Genomic DNA, 25,714 nt, shown 5'->3' on the forward strand with positions numbered 1-25,714 from the left:
TCTGCTGGTTCCAGACACATCAGCTCCCACTATAGCAGCGTGAGGCTATTTATTGGTTTCCCCTAATCGAATGTTTCTAAATAGATTCTTCAAATTGCTGGATGTGGCCCGATGCACGCTCTCCTGATTGGCCCCAGACAAACTGGGCTACCCTTCAATTGGATCCAATTAAGGAGAACGTAAGACGCTGATTGGATCAGGCTTTGGGATGACATGTTCTCCTTGATTAGCTAATTCCATTCTCACTAACCATCCCAATTCTGTTAGTATGGACAGGGTTAAAGCTGAAGCTCCATCCACACAAGCCATTAGAGCCACTACCCCTCTGGAACTCACTATACACTCATGTGATAACAGACTCTTACTGTGAAGCAGCTTCTTTAGAACGGTGCTGCAGAAAACTCATTTTAATTTATTCAGTTACTTAAATCTACTTATAAACTAAATTAAGGAGCTGCAGCCACAGAAGAGTAAAGTAAGCTGTGAAAAAGGATTCAAATCTTTATAAAGAGATTTTTTATTTGGATTTTTTATGAGAAATTCTACAGGTACCAAAAGTAGCAGTACCAAATATTTCAGATTCTGGGATTATATTATTGATTAATCAACTTTTATTATGAATATACTCATCACTGGATTGTTGCCGATGGTAAAGTTGAAGCTAATTTTAATGATTTTATCCACTGCTGGGCACTGCTTGTGAATTTCCCACTGGGATAGATAGTATTATTTGAACTAAACTGTTTTGGATTATTTTATAATCTGCTACATAACCTATCAACAGAATTTAGTGAAGTATAAAGTGTAGTATTTCCCTCTTAACTGTTTCAGAACATGGGGAAACTCAAGCACGTAGATTTCACTATAATAAAGCTTTTATCATGTGATGTTTATTGCTTTTGTCTGTATTTTCTATTCTGATTGTAAGTTTTATTTTGTTAGTTGTAAAGCACTTGGTGACTTGTATTGAAAAGTGCTATATGAATAAATTATTAATACAGAATTGAGACACCAAGAACAGTTGCATAAAGTTGCTTTACAGGAAGTTTAGGATTAAGTCATCCGAGCTTCAGCCATAAAATTAAATAATTTATTCATCAGGTGCAGATATTAATATTTTTTAGGAGATAGAATGGGTCGTCCGCTAACCAGAAGGTTGTAGGTTCAATGCCAATCCATGTGTAAAACTGTCCATGGGCATGACAGTGAACCCTGAATTGTCCCTGATTGCAGTGTGTGCTGTACGTGTGATGGGAAAAATAATTATGTATTTGGTGAATACTGTAAGAATTTGTGGGTAAACGAACCTGAAATAAATTCCATAAAAACCAAGATGATATAATGTAGACGCACTTTAATTCTAAAACAGAAGCTGCACCATCAGTAGCGGCACACAATTATATGTACACATATACACTCACACACAATTACCTAAATCTGTTATATAAAATATATAATCTGACAATGTACCTTTTAATTCCTCTTCAGAGCTCATTGAGTTACTGTGCGAGAGACTCTGGAGCTGAAGCAGACAGAGAGGTAAAGTCTCATCCACTCGTCGGGTGGGATGCAAATGCCCAGGCCAGCGTTTACTTCATTTTTACAGCATGTCAATAAAAAGGTCTGTACCCTTTGAAAAAATAATATTCTAAAAGCAATCTACAGCAAATTCACTTGAACAGGTTTTTCTGTGTTGTAATTGAGAAAATTACACTTTTGAAACCAATTCCTTTACAGTGAGATGTACACACCCTCTAGGATTTGTAATATATAAAAGATATTAAGCATTAAAAATTCCACATTTAAAAACTTACAATAAATAATATATGCAGGCATTTCATTAAGATAAAATTTATAGATTGCAATCTACAGTCATTAAAAAGACAATTTATTCTCCTTTATGAAACGTCCCTTAATCTTCCAAAATGCTAAAATGGATTCTTGGCATCTGATTGATTGGTTGATTGGAGACTTCCAGTCAGTCAGTGTTGTTTAAGATACATCAGGGAGGAAGAAGAGGAGGAGGAGAAGAAGAGACGCTTCCTCCGTATTTGCCCTGATGGAGTGTGAGGTCCTTTGAGTGTCGAGGATCCACAATTCGATCTGATCTCAGCGGTTTGATCTCGTTTAGAGTTCAGAGCATGTTCATGATAAAGTTGTACATCTGGGTGAGCACCACAAAGTGAACAGGCAGACAGGAGCGGCGGTCCTGGGTCGCAGGGTCGCACGTCAGCCAGGAGAGGGCGTTGTACTGCTCTAGAACAAATCTGAAGGCAGACACAGGAGGGCAGTGTTAAGACATTGTCCTAATTGGAAAAACACAGTTCTCACAGACTCTTGTTGTGTGAGCAGCTACCTGAGCACATCAGAGGTGTGGTTGGAGTCCAGCGGGTGGGAGTGTTTACTGTGCAGGAGTTCGTCTGATTGGACAGAAGACACATGCAGGTGCAGAGAGGCCTGGGAGACAGAAACATGGGAGACAAATTAAATCAAAACCCTTAAATTAATTGATGGCATCATCTCCAGGCTGGTTCTCAGAGAGACAGACCATTGGTCAGACAAGAAAATTTGCACAATCTCATTTGGCCTTCTCAAACTTTATCTGGCATTATTCTGAATGTTCTGAAAGACTATCTGCAAATGATCCTGAGACAAAAACAAGTAAACAGTTTTTCCACACTTTGGAACAGATTTGAGATAAATATATATACACAAGTGCCACTGTACCTTGAGGAAGAGTGGGCACTGGTTCTGGGCTTGAGGGCAGGCCGACCAGAACCAGTCGGGCAGTGGTCCAGCCTTTGCTGTGGAGACGAAGTAGCCCAGAGCCATCGGCTGCTGCAGGATGTTCAGAGCCTCCTCATGGGACTCCATACGATCCGTACCCTGACCCTGCAAGACAACATCGAGGGAATGAAACCACAGAACAATTTGTTTCCTACAGAACAGGCTTTCGACTTAAATTGTCAATTTTATGTGATTCATATCCTGTTTACTATTCGCTGTTTCTGTTGTACTGGGGTCTTTTTATAAGTGAGAACAACAACTGAGCGACAACAGTTACGACATCGGCCCAGAAATAATTTCCCGTCCTCCAGAAGCAGGAGGGAGCGCAATGTGTCAATGTTGCAGCAAAATCATGAAGTTTCTTGGTCGATGATGGAAGAAGAAAAAAACGAACATGACAACAAGTGACACGAAATTTAAGATTTGACTTCTTTGTCAATTTGAGGGTAAAAAAACAACGGAAATTTGACGTGTTTTGATTGGTCCAACTGTGTAAAACTATGTCTCAGTTCTTCATTAGATCAGGTATTCAGGTAAATAATCCATCCATCTAACTGACTGACCTTGCTTCCATCTCCCCCCTGGTGGTAGTGGGAGCCAGGAGAGTGAACGGGGGAGGTAGTGGGGGAGTTGGGCAGGATGTTGATGAGGTCGGGATCCACCATGTCGTTGTCAAACAGGTCAAAGATGCCCATTCCATCAGATCCATCTGCAAAGAGCAAACAAGCAGCCTTCAACATTCACCATTCTTTCTTCTGATGCGTTTCTTCTGAAGCCTCGTCAGCGACCAAACTCACCAGGATTTATGGGATTGAAGTTGATGTCGATGGGCTCTGCAGTGTTAGTGTTGACCTGCACCATGGCCGAGGTGGGGAACACCAGGATGTGTGTGCAGGATGTGTCCTGAGGAGTGCTCAGCTGCGATGTTTGCATGTTCAGGGTGGTGCTGCGACCGAACACTGAACCCGTCGAGACAGAGTCTGCAGAGACACGGTGGAGAAGAGACGATCGTAACTTACAAACTCAACTGAGCGTCATTAGGAATTCTTGAATGAACTTATCTCTATTTTATTTTACCTGGCATGATGACAAAGGAACCCTGGGGCTCCATGGCAACCAGACAGGCGCTAAGGATGCTGGGAGTGTCAGCAGCAGAGATACCACACATCCTACATGTCTCCTTCAGACGCTTACTGAGGGATTGTAAATTCCTTCTGCTCAGCAGAATACTCCAGTCTGAAACACGGACAAGATGAGAGCACATTAGTGTTTGATCGTACACGTCCTTGTGAACTGCACACTCAGAAAGCCCTGCAGCAATGTGTGTGTGTGTGTGTGTGTGTGTACCTCTCAGTTCGCCGTGTCCCATCCTACCAAGCCGTCCAATGACCACTCTCCATGGCAGCGATGTCACCTGCACCAGGCCGAGACACCACTCCCACAGCTTCTGCAAACCCAGTCGTCTGGCTGAGCCCTTTTTCCTGCGAGCCCTGCAGAGACAACACATGTGGTTAGAATAAAGACACAATCCTGTGGCACTGGTGCATCTCTTTTTGGTGAGTGAGTGCATGTACCTGTTGGGAACATCGATACTAATGATGCAGGTCTCCAGCAGTTCTCCGTGCTGATCGGTGCAGGAGGCCAGCAGCCAGCGCTGGTCATGAGACAGACAGTAGCCGACAAACAGGACGTTGTACTTCTGGGACGCTTCGCCAAAAGTCTCCCCGAGCTCCGTCTGCTTGTCTTTCACTGGAGCCAAGATGAAGGGCGGCGTATACAGACGCAAACACTCGGGCCTCTGCACAAGGGAAAATACAGGTTGATTTAAAAGAGAGACAACAGAGGACCAAACAACACATTTTTTAAAACTTCGTTGTCCAGCGACTTCCACCAGGCATCACAGAAGATTCATAGATGCAGCAGTTACCTCTGGGTCTTTCAGAGCCATGTCAATAGCGAGACCAGGGCCGAAGCCCGTCAGAGCCTTGAAGTTGGTGGAGTTGGGCAGAGGCCGACGACACTGTGTGAACACGGAGAAGGCCAGTGACTTCAGCAGCTGGCCGTAGAGGTGACGCTCGCCGCTGTGCACCGGCTGCAGGAGATACTCGCAGGGAACAATCTGAGAAGAAATAAAACACAACAGTGAGAAAACATTTTATGCACTTATCTGCACCAAAACTTTTTATCTATGTAACTTTTTCATTCTCAGATTTTAGTACTTCCACCTCTTCTGCAAGTGAATATCTGCCAACTTTATTTTTAAGTTGTTTGTTTCTTTTTGAAATGTAAATGAGAAATTGTGAATGACATGTAAATTATATATTACATATTTGTGAAGTTTAGAGCAATGTCAAGTGAAGTTCACCATTAAAGTCGGAGTTAAATTCCCAAATTTCTCATTTGGGAAGAAACATTTTAATGTCAGCGATTTGTCCATCTGGGTTCACCAAGAATATTCAGCCTCTTGTGGTACCCAAGATTTTTTACACTGTTTTTTCTCCATCAGTGAATAAAGTGCTCTCTAAATAGAGAACATAACTATGTGACATAAAAAGTACGACTGCATGTGGATAATCTGAAAACTCCTTTTTTTAAAGGTGCATTTTTATAATTAATTGAATCCATATTAGAAGATGTTTAAACCAAACCTCATATATATATATTCTATATTTTATTCAATGCAATTCAAGTAACTTCTGGCAAATTAAAGCAAAATCCTAATCTGTTGGCTGCATCCCTGGTGGATAATGCTATTCTCAGTGTCTGCCCTGGCTGCACTGAGGACTCCACCACTGAAACCATTAGCACATTCACACTTCTTTTGTTTCAGAACTCTCTCTGGCATGTTGATGCTTTATTGTGTCCCTATATCGCAGGTGTAGCAGTTACCACCTCCATTATTGTCTGTTAATGAGTCCCCTGCTCCTTCTCACCTCCCTCTGTGCCTCCTGGTAAACTGCTCTATTGTAGCTAAAGAGAGGTGATTAGTTTTAACTACAGATGACAACCATCACCGCTCAGCAGCAGACTCACTGTGCGGACTTCACCTTCATCTCAAGAGACTGACACAGACCATTTCTTTCGTCCGTTCCCCAAAATATTAGAGGAACTAACTGTTTGAAATGAGAATCCTTAAACCTCTTTGAGCCGTACCTGTACTGAGACAGCGTTTCTGATCTGAGCAGGCAGGAACTGGAGCATCTCCATGTAACAACGCAGCAGGCCCAGTGTGTAGGTGCTGGAGTGGACCTCTCTGTCTGCGTCCTCGTAACTAAAGGGGTCGACGATGTAAACCACGATGGCGGGCGGGTAAGACACAGCGTGGGACTCTCCGTCTGTGGGCTTGCCCACTTTGTCTCTGTCCATTGTGCTGTGAAGAAAATATATAATCTTTAGTCAAGCTGTTGAAAATGTTCACATCACTGTAATGACCATATGTAAACGGAGCCAGTTGTCATGACTACAGGGGAAGGTCCAACAATCAGAAATCTCTAAATAGTACGATAAAACTTCAAAGTTGCAACAGGTGGAGATGAGAAATGTGTTTTTGGAGACGTTTGGAAGGATTTTACGATAAAAATGTGTTTTAAGCATAAGACAATGTGATACTTCTAGAGCTGTAAAGGTCAATTGATAATAGATTGGCAGAAAATGTATCGTTCAAGTTAATTTGTAATCAAAATTTACAATTTTTTAACAATTCCAGCTTGTTGTTTCTAGACAAAATCGGACAATTAGATTTAACCGCATTTAAATAATATTTAGCTGCACCCCGGGTCGCTTTTACTTGAATCCACAGTACAATGAATACACTAATACACTATGAATACACTAATACACTATTAGGACGTGGGATTCACTTCAGACATACTTCTTGTGTGAAGGTTAAATTTACCAGCTGTTTGTATAGTGTTCACAATAATGTCAGAAATATCTATTTATCTTTAACTAGATTTTAAAAATATCAATTAACACATATGGTCAGTGAGTAAAGATCAAAACATGTTAAACCACATGGACATGTGTGTGCTGCTGAGAGTGGCATGAATTCAGTAATGCCACGAATCAATAACCATGTTTAAATCAAGTCGTCAATTGATTACAAACTACTAACACGTTTCCAACACATTAAAACTTGACTTATTTTAAAAGCTGATCACCAGATATAAACCCAGATATAATCCTACCTCTCTGGGACCTCAGCGGACACTTGAGGCTGATTGGCTGAGGGTCCGTTTTCTGCCTGCCCCACGGCCCCCTGTTGGTTGGCCTGGGGTCCGTTCTGAGACGTGCTGCCCTGCAAGCCTGTTGTCCCAAACGGCGAGTAGGAGCTTGGCTTGGCCGGCGCCATTCCCCCGATGGTCTGGGAGCCTGAGGAGGTGGAGGAAGGGGTGCTGTTGACCTGGGCGGGCTGGGCAGGCTGGGCTGGCTGGGCAGGCTGGGCAGAGCTGGTGCTGGTAGTGTTGGTGCTCTGGGGTCCTGAGGAGGTGCTGGAAGAGCTGGGGGTCTGGGGGGAGATGACCACGGTGGGGCAGCGCTGGGACAATAGAGAACTATCCAAAGACTGCTCTGACAAGTACGGGGCTGAAAGTGGTCATGAAGGTAAAAAGAAAACAATCAATTGCTGTTCTCACAATCTATAAAAGACATCACTAACTTCTTTAAAGATTTTGATCAAACATGTTACCTAGATCATAGCGGCACACTTGAGCAAAGCACTTGAGCTTATTAAAGGCTTCATTGTTTGCGTCTCTTGTAGCCATCTTAAGGAACCAATCACTGAGGGGCTGCTCTGTCATGCTCCTGCTTTCTGTGGTGCCGACCTTCAAAACGCCCTCTGGGTGACTCTTACAGATGGGCCTGTGTTGCCCAAGCTGGCATGCCTGTCGAGAGAAAATGAAATGAATGTGTAAATGAAACGGAGCAAATCCTTTCTTCAGAGTGAGAAACTGTTTCTGTGGACATGTCAGAACAAGAGGGATGAGTTTTAGGAAGTGCCAGGTGCTTACCTCATACATAGTACTCAGATCTTTAAAGAAGGACTTGGCCCCGCGGAGCAGAGCCTCGTTCTCCGGGCAGATGACGACATATCCCACATCTCTCTGGGAGCCAAAAGGATCCAGGAGGAGCTTCTCCCAGTAAGGCAGGCCAAACGGAGACAGCACAACAAAGTCGTACTCATAACCGACCAAAAAGGTCGGGATGGGCAGAGGCTCAGGAGACTCATCTGTGCCTGTGGGAGAAAAGAGGACAAGGTTCCTCATTGATCATTTTGTTATAAGAGACAAACAGCACAATAAAAATAAAACACTTAAGTACAAACGCCTTCCACTCACCATATGATCCCCTCCCGGCCATTTTGTGGAACTGTTGCCAGGTGAGCGGTCCCTGAACACCCCAGGAGCGAACGCTTCTCTTCTTCTGGATGGTGTCCTGCAGCACAGGCTGGAGGGACAGTAACACCCGCAGGACGTCCTGAGAGAAGAGCTTGCTCATATCCGCGGCTATAAAAGGAAAAACCAAAAGAGAGAAGTCTTAAATTTATGTTGTTTGAAGTTGAATGGAATAAATGAGGGAAAACTATGCTTGCAGTGGTAAGATTTGGTAAAAGAAGTCGTACATTTGCATTTTGGCCACTGATGAAGACAGGTGCTTTTCACTAGTGCTTCATCCACTTTTCCTCCTGACATATTGTCCATGAACTGTCTGCCATGCTCAAGTGCCATGTAGCAGTCGTTATAACAGTCTCTCTCTTCGACCCTCAGGAATGAACTGGGCGCTGAGGTCGGCTTGGGGTACTCCACACCGGAAATTGGGGCAAATGGGTTGGTGCACTGGTCCTGTAGCAGCAGGATTAGCTCATCTGGAGGCTTCTCCTTCAGACTGCCGGCCTTGTGCGTGGTGGAAGCTCGGAGCTCTTCAAAGGACCGCTCTGTGTCGCGACTCGCATCCGAGCCCCGTCCCACCACGTCCAATTCGTCCTCCAGGAAGAGCCCGGCTGACTGTCCAAAGCGCCGATTGGTGACTGCACTGAAGCCACAAGTGCAGGGGTACTGGGCCTCGCCGTTGTCCTTGAGGTACACTCCCACATCTGCCCCCCGGATGTTCATGTTGCAGACGCATACGCAGCAACTGTCGAAGTTGCAGTCCTTGTAGAGGTTCATGACCGACTCGGAGAGGATGAGGGTGACATAGAGGCTGTGGGCCTCTGGGATGGATGGTACAGTGGCCGGCTCAACTGAGCTGAGCGGTCGACAGGTGGAGGGTGTCGAGGCCGGGGAGTAAAGATCAGAGTTGTCATACTTGAGAGAGCCCTGCACGCTGGACGGGCCGCGGGGTGTCCGTGGAGTCCGTGGCGTGCGAGGGGTGGGCACAGAGAAGCGAGGCGTGGCTGGAGAGGGCAGGATGCCTGTGCCGCTGTTACTGGGAGGAGCACTGCTGGACATGAATGGTGTGTGGGTCTGAGGGGTGTATGTCTGACTGTAGTCTGGCTCCACACTGGGCACGTTACTGTGACAGAGAGATAAACAGTGATTTCAGATTGCGTACATTTTTTGGGAATTTCAATAACGTTCACTATTTTAATCTTCGTATTTTCATTGAACTTATTTAGCATTGCAAATGTTTCTGTGCTTTACCTGTCTTTGGTGAGGAGATTGACGTTTGTCACTGGGGGTATGAGTTCCATTTTGCCCATCGTCCAGCTGCGAGTGTAAACACAGTCTTCTGGCAGTTTGATGGGCAACATACACTGGCTGGGTAAGGTCTTCAGGGGGGCGTACATGGAACAGCCGATGAGCGCCTGACTCGTTTCCGGCTTGTACACAAAGGAAAAGTCCTGAAAGCACAGACGGGTCTTAGTCTTAATCCTAATAATGTTAAACAGTGAAAACACAGTTGATGCAACCAAGTTTCCCACTTGCTCCTCACGCAGGTGTGTGATGCGTCCTACCTTTATTTCACATGGCTTTGGGCTGCAGAATCCCTCCTCCACCTCCATCTTGAAGTGAGTGTTGAGCTGGCTGCCGTCCAACATGGTGAGGCCCGCCCCTGCTTCCAGACTATCCTTGCTCCCGGAGTTCATGGGGGAGTAACCCTGCTGCTCCAGGGAAGGCGGCGTCGGAAACATCTTGTGCAGGTCCGCTGAGCCTAGGGAAATAAGACATTGTTACTTCTCCTGAAACAACACGTGTATAGAATAACCATGTACGACTAACTAACAGATTTTTAGTTTTCATACTTATGCAAGACAGGGGATCCAACATGGCAGCTTTAGCTTCTTTACAGCCAAACTTGTCCTCTGCTCCAGCTCCAGCTCTTTTGGATCCAGGCTGTGCAGACAGGGGAAAAGGTATACTCAGTTTTCTATTTCAGTGTTTCAGTTTTCCAGGAGCACATCAGCAGCAGTTCCTGACAATATCAGGAGACTAAAAATGTGGGTACAGCTTTTGGACACACAGATGCACTTACCGCTAGCTCGTCTTCATCTGAATTGAAGATTTTATCCAGGTCGCTGTAGGACACGGCCAAGTCATTCTCATGGATGAGGCTGATCGAGGCTAAGGGTTTGCTGCCTGGCGGACCCTGACCATCTGCAATGCAAAACAAATGAGGCGTTTAAAAAGATGGCAAACTCCAGATGATTTATCACATTTCAACATGTATGTGACAAACAGACAGAAGGAAAGAATTCTCACCATCTCCCGAAGTTCCACCTCCTTCGTCCCCCTGGGTCATAAAAAGGAAATTATCACAAAAATTATGAAACGTAGGGAAACCATTATTTCACAGAGTAGATGCATGAAGGAAACTGCCACCATTTGTACTTGCATACAAGACTGTTGTTTTTGAACTTGTACTGTATGGAAAATCATATCATCCTCTACCACCAGCAGTAGTTATTTTAAGATGTTGATGGAATACAACAAAAAACATATTTAGGACTGATTTAAGAAAAGAAAAAAAAGTTGATTTGATCCTAAAGGTCAATGTATGTAATGTATTGAATTTTCTATCAGGCGACTTCCTGTGAAAGTTTTATTAAATACGCTACAAAATTGGCACAGTTAAAAACTAAAGACCAAAGACCTAATCTTAAAATAGCAAATGTATAAATTAACATCAGCCTGATGAAGAGTTAAGGCAACAACCTAATAACTGATAGTTTGATATTTGCTGATGTCAACAGATGTTGGTAAGAGTGCCATCAAAGTGATGTAAAAATGATAACTTCTGTTTTCCTGCAATCACACACATGCTGATCATCCCAGGTTCACCCTGCTACTAAGAGGACAGTGAAGAAAAGGATCTCAACCCAGCATTCAACCCTGGAACACACCTTGTGTTTCTTGTTGCCATCTCTCTCAGCTCCAGCCTTGTCCTTTTTCTCGGTGAAGGTGAACTCCTCGTCTCCCTCCACGAAGGCGTAAGGGTCTGGCTCCTCACTGTATTCTTCGTCTCCCGTGGCGGGAGCAAGGTGGCTGTTTCTCCGCTGGGCGTAAGTCTTGATCAGCTCTTCGGAAACCTTCAACTGCTGCGTGGAGCCCGACATCAACCTGCATGGAGAGAAATTGTGCAGAGATGCTCAGATAGGAGGAAGCAGGCTGATTAAATAAACAGCTACAATAGTTTTAATGCATGTGAGGATGAGTGATCAAGTACTTACTCAGTTACAGAAACTACATTTTCTGTTCCTCCACCTCTCCAAGAATCCTCTCGTATTTTATCCACAGGTAGCTGGGGTGTCAGGAAGTTGGAGGCCTTCTTCCTGGGCAGGTTGAAATACTTCCAGGGGTTGTGGGTAGAGTCTTCGTTGGGGTTAATGGCTGAACCTATAAAGACCGTGGGTTCTAAGGTTTCATTGTAGGCTGGGGGGAAAGGCAGAGGCATAGGCATAGTCTCCAGCTGAGGCTCCTCAGATGAGCCCTTCTGTGGAAGCAGACACGGCTCCACTGACGGCGGGTAGAACGGTTGGTGGATGGGCGTGGACGAGCTCTTTATGCCACCTGGAGTCATGTCACCTTCGCCGTGATCACATGGATGTGGGCTGAGAGGCGGGGGAGGTGGGGATCCAGCGTGGTCTGCAGGGGGGCCGTGTGTGTGCAGCGTTGGGGCTTTGGAGGGCGCCGTGTCCACGTGGTGCAGACTGGGGTATGAGCCCTCCTCCTGCGATCTTAGACAAAGCCTCTGGTTCTGCGGCTCCATGGACTGCTCATCACTCACGAAGTTGCGGTGGTGGAACGGCGTCTGCGGCCTCCTCTGCTGCTTCTCCCCCTTCTCCAGCTTCTCGCCCAGCTTGTGCTTGGGCGCCGGCTGAGCGGGCTGGCCCGATGATGGCGGGTGTCCTGAGGTGCTGCTGGATCGCTGTTTCTGATTCTTATGTCTATGTGACGAACAGCAAATAATGATTATGAGATGTTTTCTTTAACTTATAAAACAAAAAACACACATGTGAATGCATTCCATTCCACATACCTGGAGCAATTGCAATGCGGCCTGTGAGTTGACTCCACAAAATCCCAGAGTCCAGTTTTGTCTGACTCCTCCTCACAGGTCCCATTTGTCAAGGTAGTAAACTTCCTCCTGATAAAGAAGAGCAGATAGACATTTTATCGATCAAGCATGGAGGCAACACTTTGTCCGTCAATACAAACTTTGAGGAAGAGATGAAGCCAAACATACTTGTTCCCTGTGCGGTTTATGCTATATTCCTGCCACACAGACTCCACCATCTGGCTGGCCAGTCTACGAGGGATTTTACCCCCATGAAGAGTGTTGTTAGAGCAGTAGCCATCGGTCGCAGAGGACAACTTGAGCCACCTCTGGGCAGGCTGATAATCTATGAAGAAAGGCAGGACAAAAAAATTCTGTCTCTCTCCAAAAGAAAATGTCAATACATGCTCAGGTGTTTAATTCTGGTCAACGTGCCGCTCCAGTTCTTACCAGTCTGAGCCTCCTCTGGCGATGTTGGAGGAGTCAGAGTGACAGAGGACATGGCAGGATCTCTGTGAGCAGCCTGGCCCTGCTGAGCACCACACAGGCTTCCTGAGGTGTTGGCCGAGCCCTGAGGGACCACAGCGGGGAGGTCCGACAGGGGGAGAAGCACCAGGCAGGAAGGGTATACCATCCTCACCCCCGCTGGAACCAAACACATATTTATTTCCAAAACAGCGTGTAAGGCGCACAGAAATAAGACATTCCCTTTTAATTTCTAAAACCAGTACTGAATCAATCATTCATCATCATCAACATCATCATCATCATCATCATCATCATCGTGCAACCAAATCTCCACCTGGTTTGGTTCTGGCTCTCTGATTTTTACAGTATAAACAATATATTTTATATCATGTGCAACTGGATTACATAGAACATGGTTATTTGATTGTTTAGACCACAGTGTACAGCAGCAAAAATGTTGAAAGCTTTATTCTATAATTCTTTCCAAACGACTCTTATACTTAGTCATAATAATTCATCAGAATTGTTGGCAAAAGAAGGGAAGACAATTATACTCTATTTTAGATAAACCTTTCAACTTTTCTCTCAAGAAAACTAAGAATATCCTTCAACATTTGACAAAAAAAAAAAATCAATCGAATCGCAAAATTCTTGATTGCATTCAGTCACCGCTCGCCACATTAATAAAATATCACGAGGCCTTACCAACAAGAACCTCCACGGCCGCCAGGGAATCGTCCTCCCAATCCGTATCCTCCATCTTCTCTTCCTGGACCTCCTTGGGACTGGTGCTGATGGGATAAAACTGCCTCCACTCTTCAATGAGTTTCTGCGTGGGGTGGTCTGACATCTTAAAAGCCTGGCCGGTGAGGGTCCCATTTAAGCCATATGGGCTCAGGATGACTGGAGGGCAGAGAGGAGTCAGAGTACTTATGTAGGATAATAAACCCAACAGATAATTTATCAAGATAAAGACCAGTTCTGTGTAAAACAACTGTAAATCTTGTGATCCTACCTTGCAAGGGGCTAGAGCTCTGCTGGGCGAGGCTGAGATGCTCCTCGCTCAGCCACTGAAGAGGCTGATGTTGAGCGATCTCCACACTCGTGCACACGTTGCTGTCTCCGTGTACGAAGAAGGTGAATGCACAAGATAGGTGCTCGCTGCAAGTTGAGTCAAAGATAAAAAAAAAAAAAGAGGGATTGTAGTGTTTAGAGGGATTAGTCCACAAGCGTAACCACATCATTATGTCAAAAAGAAAACCCCCCCAAAAAAACAATACCACTAATCAGATGGTGCACAGAACAAAACACAGGCAAAGAAATATGGTGCAAAAATAAACCTGTGGGGATATTGAAAAACCATGAAATGTTTAAACAATATCCATCTTTATTTTCTAGCTACTTCTGGGAGAGCAGGCTGCTAAACGCACTAAAATAGTGCTTGTTGACATGGTTGCTGTAAAACCACAGTGCACACTCAGCATTTTCCAAAGACTGCCCTGTTTACCAGCCAGAGAGGGCAGGCGACAGTGAGACCGCCAGACTCCTCTGTTAGAGGTGCTGCCTCAACACTCACTTGTAGACATTTTTATGTAAAAACAGAGGCCAAACACCAGTGAGCAAGAAAATACACTCCTGTTCTGTGCAACAGTACTTTAATATACATGGAGCAGCTAGAACTCGCATGAGCCATCGACCAAGCTGCCAGAAGGACCTCTGCATCAAACACAAGTTAGGTCGGAGCCACACGGCCACAAACAGAGACTCAAATTAGCTTGTCTGGGAACTCCAGGATTCCCCAGACACTTCATTCAGGAGCAAGGAGGGGGCTGTGCCTCCAGCCTTATGTTCAACAGGTAAGGAAACACAGTGGTGCAGAAGTCCACTCTGAACCAAACAGAACTTTGTGCACTGTTTAAGGTTAACCTCAAGCTCGCACTTCTACGATAACAGCACAGAGGTGCAGACATTAAAACTTTACCCTTGACGTGTTGCTCTATTGACATAGACAAGATTAAACTGTTGGTCAACATGCTGGCAGACTATAACAAACATTTCATATGCGAGACCAGATGAAAGATATGTCATTGCGCTAATGTGATTAGAAAGCTGTGATCATTCCAGGAATCTATGTTCTCTGAGCACTGCAGGATCTCTGTGACTCAAAGCAACATGGATCTAGTTGTAACTGACCTCAGTGTAGCTACGATGCATAAAAACTTTATTTATAAATCAGAGCAGCAGATGCTGTATCACACTCAACTGTCTAGCGTCATGTTTACACTGCTTAAGGAAAGCCATGTGTATTTATTCACAGCATATTCCTATAAGTAGATGATGTTTCATTCCCAGAAACTGCTGTCGGCCTATTACAGTGTAGTTAAAAACAATACAGCTGCGAGCAACATTTCTCCAGTTAAGTCCCAAATGGGAATTTTAATCATTAAAGTGCCACAAACTATTATGGGAACTTTACAGCACAACTTTCAACACAATAAGAACATCGGCCCACTGTGGCTCACGTACAACACATCCGACCTTAACATGTCTCCATCAAGGTCTGTTTGATGGTTCTGTCTGAAGTGCTGTGTGCATGTTTCAAACACTGCTCCCAGCCAATGTCACAGTAAATCCAACTCTTTAAACATAGTAACAACTGTAACAGCACAACCTCCAAATTCTGCAAATGTTGACCAACACTCCAGTGTCAAATGCTGGCTAATGCTCAGCCCTTCAGCACAGCAAGTACATATCAAGACATCTTGTTCTACAGCTTTATTTATCTTCTGCAACTGGGCTGCTTTTTCTTGCACCACAAAAAGAAACTGCCTTGAAGAATAATGGAGGTACCAAAGAAAAAGGGTCTCTTGGACCGCACAGTGCATGTGAGCTGGAAAAGACCTTCAGCTGCTGTCACTTATTTAACTTATCAAGTCTTTTCTGGCTCCTGGGTATATTATCTGATTTCCAAGCAACATAACAGCATCTAAGCAGCATAGTATTGAGATTCACTAACAGCATTTAAAAAATAAACAAAATCACAAAGTAGCAGATTAAAATCTGTTGACGAGTGAAACAAATATTTGTGTGCAGCGCCACAACAGGTCTCTACCTGGTACAGGTAAATCTGACAGCTGTGAACAGAACATACCTCAGACACAACAAGTGACCTGACCATTCGGTAAGTGTAGGGGGTTTGAGAATTTACAGCATGTCATTTAACTCCGCTGTCTGCCATTAGGAAGCAGGGGCGTACCTTTTATTAATGGTCTTCTCCTCCTTCTGGTACGGCTTAACAAACCACTTCCCGATGCGAACAAAGCCTCTGTTCATGAGACAGCGCTCCAGCAGGTTGTGGATGGCTTTGAACAGGAGCGTTCGACACTCGTAGGACAGGCCACTCTCCCACTCGCCATCCTCCTCACCTGTAAGCGACAGATACAATCAAACCTCTGTTTTTCCTGTTTAATAAAATGGCATCATATTAAATGTATACAGCGGTGTGCTTGATGGGGGAAATTAGACGTTGCCTGTTTTTCACAGCACAATAACAAAAGTGACCCGTTGGAACAGATAAAAAAAACATTCAATATTTTATATTTATAGTATTGGAATAAAACAAATCAAAAAGAATAAAACAATTCAGCTCTTTTGGTGGTTAAGTTTGGTCAACAATGTTTTCTCAAGAGCTGTAATTCATAATGATTAAATGTGCATTTCCAACTCTGCAGTTTAGCTGAGATTTGTGGAAATTTTGCTCTGTGTTGTCTCAGAGTAACACTTGACCTTCCCTTAGGCTACTTCTACCCTGATATGCTTTTGTTTTAAATCAGTGCCCTAGATTGAGAACAATCTCTGTCCAGCAAGCGTTGCTAAAATGCTTACACTTATTGCATCTACAACTGGTTGTCAACGATTGTGTCATTTTGCAAAAAGGTCACGTGACTGGAGCATGACTAATAAGGGAAGATACATTGTGACTGATAATCAGGAAGCAAATGCAAGTATCTGAATAAAGTGATACCAAAAGTCAGTCAATTTCTGTCTGTCCAGTTTAAATCACAAGCCTGGTTGTTAAAACTTGAAAGGGGCCCCACGGCATTTCCAGAAGTCTCCGCACTAAGTGTGGATAACAGGTGTAAATCAAGTTTTCTTGAAACTGAAACATACGAGTGTGGATGGAGGCTGAGACTGGGGACAGAATACCTGGTCAGAGTGGCAGCTTCCAGGGGGATTTGTCTCACAGACATGAATATAAACAAACCGGAGTGAGGCCTTCTTCCAAAAAAAAAATCAAGACTGTGTCATGTGACTCTGACGCAAGACAGCTTGTCTTAGAGCTACTGTACACACCTGTATCTGTGGCCGAGAGCCAGTTTGGCAGACATGACCTATTATTATCATACTTTATATCATTTAAGTTGCATAACAGATCCTTGCCGCAGCTTAGAAGAGGTTGGCAGTGTCATCAAAAACACCAAAGAAGTTTTTACGAATTGACCCATTTTGCCTGACAACCCACCAGTTACCGAAAGGCTTCGCTAATAACCACTACACTCTTGAATATGTGTTTCTTAATATTCAGAATAAAAGTGCCAATTCCAAAGCGATCTACTTGGGCCCTGTCCCAATTCACCCCTAATACTTGGATCTACCCTTTTGTTTTGCGCGTGGCTGCTAAGGAGTAGTGTCGTCCCATTTCTCCATGTGATGTAGGGCTAGTGGCCATTAAGCCCTTCGAACAACCCTTCAACCTTAGTGTATTCAGGGCCACCTAGAAACTAAGGGGTAGATGGAAATTGTCGAGTATGAAATCTTGCAAAATAACCCTGAAAACAATTTAAAATCTACTGGAACATCTTACTTTGAATCGCCACGATGAGTATTTCAGGGGAAATTCTATTCACGCTGTCAAAACAAGCATGTAAACAGACTGAGTGAGAGTAACGTCCGTTACTCCCATGTCCCTTATATGAACTTTGAAAAATTAAGGGAATATTTTCAAGCCCTACCCCTGGTGGCTCCGTATGGATGGGGACACTACCCAGCAAAGTTCACTTCATTTTTAGGGCAAGGGCCAAGGGAGAGGAATTGGGACAGGGCCTTGGATTATGTAAGAATTCATCATTTAGGGTTTGTTTAAAAAAGTGTTGCCGTTTCTCCCCATGTGTGAAATATATTGTAGAATCAACTCTGATAGTGCAAAGAACGTGGAGTTGTTAAAACCACTCACTTGAGAGCTCATTGTGGATAAGCTCGGCGAAACTGGGGTCATCCCCCCACCAGAAAAGCCAGAGCTCTCTGCGACCCGGGGTGTGGTGTCTCCTCCACACACTCAGCACATCTGCAGTCAAGCATCGGCTGAAACTACACAGGATCGGGTCCTCCTCAGTCACAGGGAAAAGGATGGGCGAAGAGGTGGGCCCTTGCCACACAAAACGCCTCCATTTTATTCCGGTCAAATCAGCCTGACGAGAGGGAGAACAACAACGTGAGAAGGGGCACACAACATAGTCGTACAGCATTAAGCCAATCATCTGTTGTTGACTGCATAACTCAGTGAATGGGTTCCTTCCTTTACACACACTCTCAAAACACACACACACTCTCTCAAACCCACACACACACACACAGACAGCTTTTCCTGTCATGCATAAAATCACTTCCAATGAAGAACGCTGAAAAGGGGTTGATGACTTTCTGGAAAGTTTTGCAATACTTTTTACATGTGACACCACAACCCTGCCTGAACACATCACTGTCATCCCGCAATTTACTCAGCAGTTACTTACAACTAATGAGTCACTGCAAGTCAGTCTAGGATCACGTCAGTTTGTGTAGTTAAAAACAGAGGGACTTAATTCCTTATACGTGCATTAATTACAAATGTAGAGCTATTCCCCAAAAAAGGTGAGATGAGATGTGCACAGGCTGTGTATAATTGTGCCTGTTGGCCTGACCTGTTACCACCATGTAACTAACGCTCATGCTAGTTGGCTATCGGGTGTAATCAATGCACTGTAAACACATGATCGTGACATATTCGCGTGCAGCTCTTCAGTAAGAAAACCCTGCAGTGTGCGTCTCATGTTATGAAAGTTAGCTGGATCGCGATCGTGCACGTCGCAGGCCCCGATGCCTTCACGCCAATCTGCAACTGACGTTACAAAGCTTGTTGCCTGATTAGCCAAAATGGCTTTCTGGCCTCTCGGTGTCGGAGCTAACGCTAGCTAGCTGCGGGAGCAGAGGGGGTCTCACCAGGCAGAAGAGGTTGGAGTGGCAGTCCTCCAAACTGGCCCCGTTTGGTACAAAGCACGAACTCATCCTTTCACTGCGGGGCTGCAACGTTAAAGTCCATTGTCTCAATCACCATCGAGGGGGCGACAGCCGATCTCGTCAACTCGCTGGCGAGGCGACGCTCAGTTGTTCCGCTGAAGCGCTGAGCAACTTGCTAGCTTACGCCGAGCTATCGCTAGTCAAACAGACAACTTCTGCCCGGCGCTAGCCACCGCTAGCCCCGGGGGCTAAGCTAACGTTAGACGGGCAGCCTGGCAGCGTCAACTGTAAGCGAGTAGCTGCTGGATTCATCAATCCTATTTGAAATGTATTGTCTGGTCCGGTTAGCCGCAAGCTTTGCTGCTACGTTACCCTCACATCACGCAGCTTACATGACCTGGTTTCACCAACGCTGATTCAAACACCACAGAAGTTCTGTGTCCAATAAAGAAAAAAATACGAGCCGGAAAACTTATTCAAAGAAAAAAAAAAAAACTTCACCCCCCCCTAGAAAAGCTTAGTCCCTGGTGTGCTAATGCTAATGGCAGCTAGCTGATCTGAAACAATTTCAAAGCAAAGGAACTCTCCCCTCCCCCTGATCTCTCCTAGCCTGCTAGCGCACAAGCTAACATACCAGAGCTCCAGCGCTAGCCTGTTAGCTACATAAAACAATTAGCTACGCCGCCCTCCTTTTTCACCAAAACCACCGTAACGCTCCGTCATAGTGAAACTGCTCTTTTAAAAAAGCGGACGAAAAGCCGAGTTGGCGAGGCTACTCATCGGCTACTCCCCTCCGCCTGATCCATGGCTCCTGCAGATTTCCATTATTTCAGTTCATGGATTGAATTCTTTAATGGCGGCCGGGAGGACAACTCTGCCTCTCACCTCCCATTGGCCAATTTGCGGTAATGGGGGCGTCATCCAGCCTCAAGTAGCTCCATGACTTCACAGTTTACAAGATGAAAGCTGCGGCGCATCTGTCACACAAGTCAGCGCTCAGACATGTCTGTTACTGGACATGTTGCACCGGGCAACATCTGCTGCGTGTGGCCCCGCTTGCAGGAAAGTGAGGCGAAACACACGCGGGGGGGATTCATTTGAACCAAACACACACCTTGATGCACATTGAATCGAATTATTATGAATGAGAATATAATTTAAAGGGCAGTTCTATTGTTTGATTGCGCCCCTTTTGTTCTGCGCGTTGAATTGTGCTGCAGATCTGAAGTTATCTAGGTCAAGTTGTGCAGACAAAGATGTGTACGTCACTGTTCCCAGAGGTGTTTATTAAGGCTAATGGGACTGTCGGCTGCAACGTGCACGAGCAACTTTTATCCTCCACGTGTTCAAAGTGTAAATTACGGAACTTATCAACTTTTGCATCCAAATCGCAAAGCGCACATGGATGTGATTTTTTTTGGATGAGCTTTACATCGTATATTTATTTATCATCATCACAATGCAATCAGTCCTGTCATGTCCACAGCAGACCACAGGGCGGAGACTCCACACAAGCAAGCGATCCTGCCGCCGAGGGGGCGGAGCGACGGCCGGATGCGTCTAGAGAAAATGTCAACAACATGCCGGCGAGTTCCAGAGAGACAGAGACCGAGGCTGCCGCTGCAGGGGCGGACAGACAGAGACAGCGAGGAGACCCGGCGTCTCACAACGTCGTGTCTGTCATATCACAGCTCGCAGATGATCATTTGACTATTGTGCGGGTAGGAGCCTCCACCGACCTGCAGCTGACTGGTGATGCATGAGCATGGATGTGCAAATATACTCCCATCATGGACACACAGCACCTGCAGCTACATCTAATCTAACAGTTGTAGATTAATTTGTTAAGAAATGTCACAAATGTGGGTTAATGGAGATTTAGATCCCCAATAATCCACCTTATTGATCTGATATCCTGTCAGACATCACCAGTTGACCCCAGTGGGTTTATACCCACATGTGTTTCTCATTGTCTCTGTGCTTGAGCCTCCATTGAGCTGCAGCTGACTGGTGATGCATGATGTGCAAATATATTCACTCACATACAGAACCTGCAGCCACCTGCATCTATATCTAGTTTATCAGTTGCAGATTCTTCGGTAAAACAAATGTCACAAATGTGGGTTAATGGAGTTTTTTTTTATCTCCAATAATCCACCTTATTGATCTGATAATGTGTCAAGCATCACCAGTTGACCCCAGTGGGGTTATAGCCCTGTGTCTGTGTGTTCTCATAGTCACTGGGCTTGAGCCTCCATTGAACTGCAACTGACTGGTGATGCATGAGCGTGGATGTGCAAATATATGGACATGTAGAACCCAGCGACACCTGCATCTACATCCAATTAATCCATTTCAGATTTGTTTGGAGAAACCCTCCTCATTGATTTCATGTCCTCTCAGGCATCACATTTTGACCCCTGTGGGTTTATACCTCTGTGTTTTTCTCACTGTCAGTGTTCAGCACATGTTCAGCTAAGTCAATGACATCACTGTCGTCCTGTTGGCTCACTGCCCTTCACTGCTCTCTTGTCTCTAACACAGAACATAAGCACTGGGCTGGCGATTGCTGGTGTTCTGATAATTGCAAGGAGCATCAAACTGGTAAGAGATAAAGACACACACTGTTTGAATAAACAACAAACTGAGACAGGTTAGGTGCAAACTTTTCATTTAATGCATTTGATGTTGCCTATTCCTTCATTAAAACTGGAATGGGACTCAGTAGAGCGCAAACCTCCGCCAAGGCCCACCAGTCACCTTATGAAACCACATTTGAATTCACTACATACAGATTTTTATTTGGATCTGCACCAAATTGCTCACAATCATAAATATCAGTCCCCTAAACATGTCTAATTAAAAAAAATCTGCATTCCTGAATTATTCTCTGAGAAATCAATGAATATGTTGAAAAACACAATATTAAAGAAAGTGAAAAACAGGGTTCCCACGCATCCTGGAAAACCGGGAAATTTAGATTATTCTTTTCCAGTCATGGAAACAATCTGGAATTTGATAAAAAATTACCTGGAAATAATCTTTATTGTCCTGAAAATGTAACTTTGCCTATGTACACTTCAATGCACATTTTTTAAATTTAATAAACTAAAACACCACACCACACACCAAATAATAGCTTACCCACTTTATTTCAGGCTAAATTTAGACACTAATAATCCTCTCTGCAGATTTAACAGAAAAAGGCTCCTTCCATTCACCAGTTTGATGTTAATAAATGGAATTTTCACACATGAAACCCAAGAGTCATGAAACGTTTCCACCCGTTCCACCTCCTCAGATCACCAAATTTCAAGCTGCGTCTGAGATCCCGGCTCGTTTCATCGAGAGGAACGTCAGCCTTCGTGGGAAAGTTCACTCCGTCACAGAGAAAGGACTTGAAGTGGAGCATGTCCCGATTCATCTGCCAGTCCTCTCACCACTACTTCACAAATACAAGGGTAAAGCGGGGCATTGTTTTAAAGAAATCACGAGTGCATTTGAACAGGTACAGTTCAAAACCAGTGCTTTATCTATGAAATTGTTCTGTCTATTTACTGGAGTCTGTCCTTCACTAGAACAACTCGCCAGTAGTCTGGGTCTGTCCCAAAGCTCAAATCTCACTTCCTGCTTCTCTCATCAGTTCCATAGTGTAATAACTTAACCTTCTCATCTAGTTACAGGAAAAATGTCATCGTTACATTTTTCTTTACTTTGTAAAGTCGGGCCCAGATGCATTTTATCATCTTACCCTAAGCAAGAGTTGCAGGTAAGCCTGTTAGCTGTCATATTGAATCATAGTACTCACTGAGCAATAACATCAGGAGGCTTCATACTGAGTGCTCCATCAGCAACTTCAGTGTGAAGGACTCACATGAACGGACCAGCGTCATCCAGCAATTTCAAATATTACCTTTGTCCCACTTGACCTACAACATCTCACATCTGTTCTTGTCACAGTTGGTCAGCATTTTCTGTGATTTACTTATATTCTCAACAATCATGATTAAAGTGGGCCTGACACTTTAAATCTAAATTCTAAATTCAGTCTACATGTATAAAATGTATTAGATGCCTTATTTAAATGAGAATTTGGTAGAAAATGTGACTATTCTATTGCAAACTCTATAAAAATGTCTGGACCCAATTTTATGGAATTTTCCTTTGAAGAACATAGCAGGAGATTGTCCAGACCAGACGTGTTCACAACAACAGGCGGTGGTGTCTCTAGAGTGCACGTAGGAGGCAGACAATGTCGTATAGATTCAGCTGCAAAGTACAAAGCATTTTTGTTTACAGCACATCGACCCCAGTGTCTATGGCTCCTCTTTTCATCCGGAGATATTAGTTTTCGTTTTATTTATTTTTTATAGTCCTTCGCATATTATAAACGTCATCAACATGCCCACTTACTCGCTGGGAATTTTCCAGACCTTTTCCTGCTTCATTCTCACATGGGCTCACTTACATTTTCTGGACATTTCACTTGGGGGAGCTGGCAGGAAAACTCTCCGGAAAATCTCAGGAGCAAACATGTGCTCAGACATGTGCTTTCTCTCTGGATAATTTCAGAAACATGTTCAGTGCATTTCTGAAGGCAACTATACTGTAGTTGCATAAAGAAAACAAAACAAATGACCTGAGAGACATGAGAAATAAGATGTGGCTATTAAACAATCACATTACCTCATTGAAATAATACAAAGAAAATTAAATTTCTTTTAGTGTCATGCAGATTGTGTATAAAGCCACTTTTGGAAGATGAAACTCCACGTGTCACTTAGAGTATAACCAATGTTATTTGTAACACATATGGTCTCTGGCTCTTTTCTGTCCTCTCCAGGTGCGTCCAGGTCTCCATTGCTGGTGCGTCTTGCCGGAGTGGAGCTGACACCAGAGGGGAGGGATTGGCTGCAGAAGAACCTGGCCCCCGCCCAAACGGTCTGGCTGAAACTGATCAGCCGTGAGGACGACATACTGCACTGTTTGGTGTCTCAAAGCAGGGTGAGGCCTCCATAAACTCAGACAAAGAATTATCAGTTTGTGAGTCATAAGTGAGTCTGATGAGCTTTTCTGAATATCTCCTGTTGTCCAGCAGGGGTCGTTATGGAGCTACTGTGTGAACGAAGAGGTCCTGAAGCTCGGCCTTGCTCGCAGGGGACCCATCGCAGTCCGGCCTGACTCTCGCCTCCACTGGCGTCTCCACAAACGGCTGCACAGGGCAGAGGTCAAGGCCGAGAGGAAGGGGCGGGGGTTTTGGAAGGAGGACAGCCTATGGGAGAGAGCGTCCAAGGCCGGGAGGGACAGTGCTTTACTCAGACTGATGAGGAGGATCTTTAAAAGGACTTGACTGATTGATCCAACGCAGAATGGAAAGAAAGTCAATTGTGTCTCGAGTTCTGATGTCATCAAAATGTGACCTCAGTCTATTTATGGACTCATATAACATTCCTGTTCTGTACATAAAGTGTAAAAAGGGAGTTCAGGCAGCTTTGTTTGGGAAGATTTACTCGGCTGTCCTGTGGGATAGATGCACTTTTCAGGCAATGAAAGATGTATTAATTTGCCTGATATCACAAAGTGGATTTCTTTTGACTCTGTCATCGTTTTCATTTTAAAATGTTTTTTGAAACCATGTCTCACATCCTGGTGCTAATCCCTCAGCTTTCACTTCACCCTATTAACCTACAACTAAGCACAGCCCCCTGTGTGCATGTGTGTGTGTGTGTGGGACACCCCACTAAACACAAGATGGGGGCGGGGTATGTTAATTGTTCAAAATGGACAGAGGGTGGGGGGTGCGGGGGTCCACTCGTCCGTCTCTGAAATCACTGTTGCTATAGAAACACCCAATGTGAAATACAAAGGGGCTGAACTCTATATTGGCCGACCCAAACCCCACGGGAGCCTTACATGCAGGGTGTGTGGTGGGGTCTTTAAGTGCCAATGAAGAGGGTCCTTGTGTGTGTAATGTGACCAGTATTTAAGCACTGGGAATGTGACCAAACCTGTAAGAGGCCTTGGATTTTGAAGCACTATGTGTAAAACAGTGAGATAAATAAAGATGTGTTCGTCTACACCTGGTGAAGAACAAGCCCCAGAGCAAATTTCCTGTGTGTCCCGGATTATGCTCATGTGATTGTATTTTTTGTTCATGGCCCAAATTACACCTTGTGCTTTTTTTTCCGTGTGCGCTGTGGTTTTTGTATTCCTGCTTCATCCAAGCAAGGCAAAGGAGGAGGTCCTGCAAACGAGGCCAGACTGTGATGTGTGTCCTGTGGGGTGCAGGCTCGATGGGGGTCTCGGTGCAGGGAGAGGTAGCACCGAGGCAGTCAATCCAATGGGCACAAGGAGATTAGTGCGGAGGGGAGGAGGGTCACAAGGGGTAGAAGGGGATTTTGGGTCTGAGCACAAAAGCAAGAGAGGAGGAGTCACGGTAGAGGGGAAAGGGGGTGAAGGAAAAGGGGGGGGTTGATGAATCAGCTAGTCTCCCTTTTGTTGTGCAAATGTCACCAGTGACTGTTACTGCCCAAGCGGGCTCCTGATTGGTGGGCCGGGTTTAAATTGTAAGGTGCATTTCAGCTCTGATGGCTGTTGCAGCCAGACTTTGAACTGTCAGTGAGGGAGGAGTGGGAGGGAAACCACGGCTGAGACAGACAAAAGGGGGGGAGGCAGGGTGAAGCTCCTTAAA

General features: G+C 44.8%; 2 protein-coding genes across 3 annotated transcripts; one reads left to right on the plus strand and one right to left on the minus strand.

The window, feature by feature from the left end:
• Positions 1-1,337: 1,337 nt before the first annotated feature.
• LOC118105965 (mediator of RNA polymerase II transcription subunit 13-like) lies at positions 1,338-19,921 on the minus strand. Its single transcript, XM_035154047.2, has 30 exons — positions 19,006-19,921; positions 17,981-18,215; positions 16,004-16,172; positions 13,763-13,908; positions 13,453-13,650; positions 12,730-12,924; positions 12,469-12,625; positions 12,262-12,369; positions 11,453-12,169; positions 11,126-11,342; positions 10,485-10,515; positions 10,258-10,379; positions 10,028-10,118; positions 9,740-9,936; positions 9,426-9,625; positions 8,408-9,297; positions 8,124-8,291; positions 7,797-8,020; positions 7,475-7,670; positions 6,975-7,371; positions 5,941-6,157; positions 4,715-4,906; positions 4,362-4,585; positions 4,135-4,277; positions 3,865-4,023; positions 3,585-3,767; positions 3,351-3,496; positions 2,728-2,892; positions 2,357-2,457; positions 1,338-2,267 (listed from the first exon to the last, which is right to left on the minus strand). Exons 1-30 carry the CDS (start codon positions 19,069-19,071, stop codon positions 2,135-2,137), a joined length of 6,387 nt encoding a protein of 2,128 aa, XP_035009938.1. The 5' UTR covers positions 19,072-19,921; the 3' UTR covers positions 1,338-2,134.
• A 508-nt stretch (positions 19,922-20,429) lies between these two features.
• On the plus strand, positions 20,430-25,205 carry c18h3orf33 (c18h3orf33 homolog (H. sapiens)). 2 transcript variants are annotated; one of them, XM_035154049.2, is made up of 5 exons: positions 20,430-20,744; positions 21,568-21,627; positions 22,325-22,484; positions 23,867-24,027; positions 24,122-25,205. In XM_035154049.2, exons 1-5 carry the CDS (start codon positions 20,445-20,447, stop codon positions 24,371-24,373), a joined length of 933 nt encoding a protein of 310 aa, XP_035009940.2. In that variant the 5' UTR covers positions 20,430-20,444; the 3' UTR covers positions 24,374-25,205. The 2 variants fall into 2 exon arrangements, with proteins under 2 accessions (XP_035009940.2, XP_035009939.2); XM_035154048.2 differs by having other exon boundaries at positions 20,512-20,744; positions 24,119-25,205.
• Positions 25,206-25,714: the final 509 nt, after the last annotated feature.

The sequence above is a fragment of the Hippoglossus stenolepis genome, chromosome 4 (genome assembly GCF_022539355.2).
Source record: "Hippoglossus stenolepis isolate QCI-W04-F060 chromosome 4, HSTE1.2, whole genome shotgun sequence".
NCBI classification, from domain to species: domain Eukaryota; kingdom Metazoa; phylum Chordata; class Actinopteri; order Pleuronectiformes; family Pleuronectidae; genus Hippoglossus; species Hippoglossus stenolepis.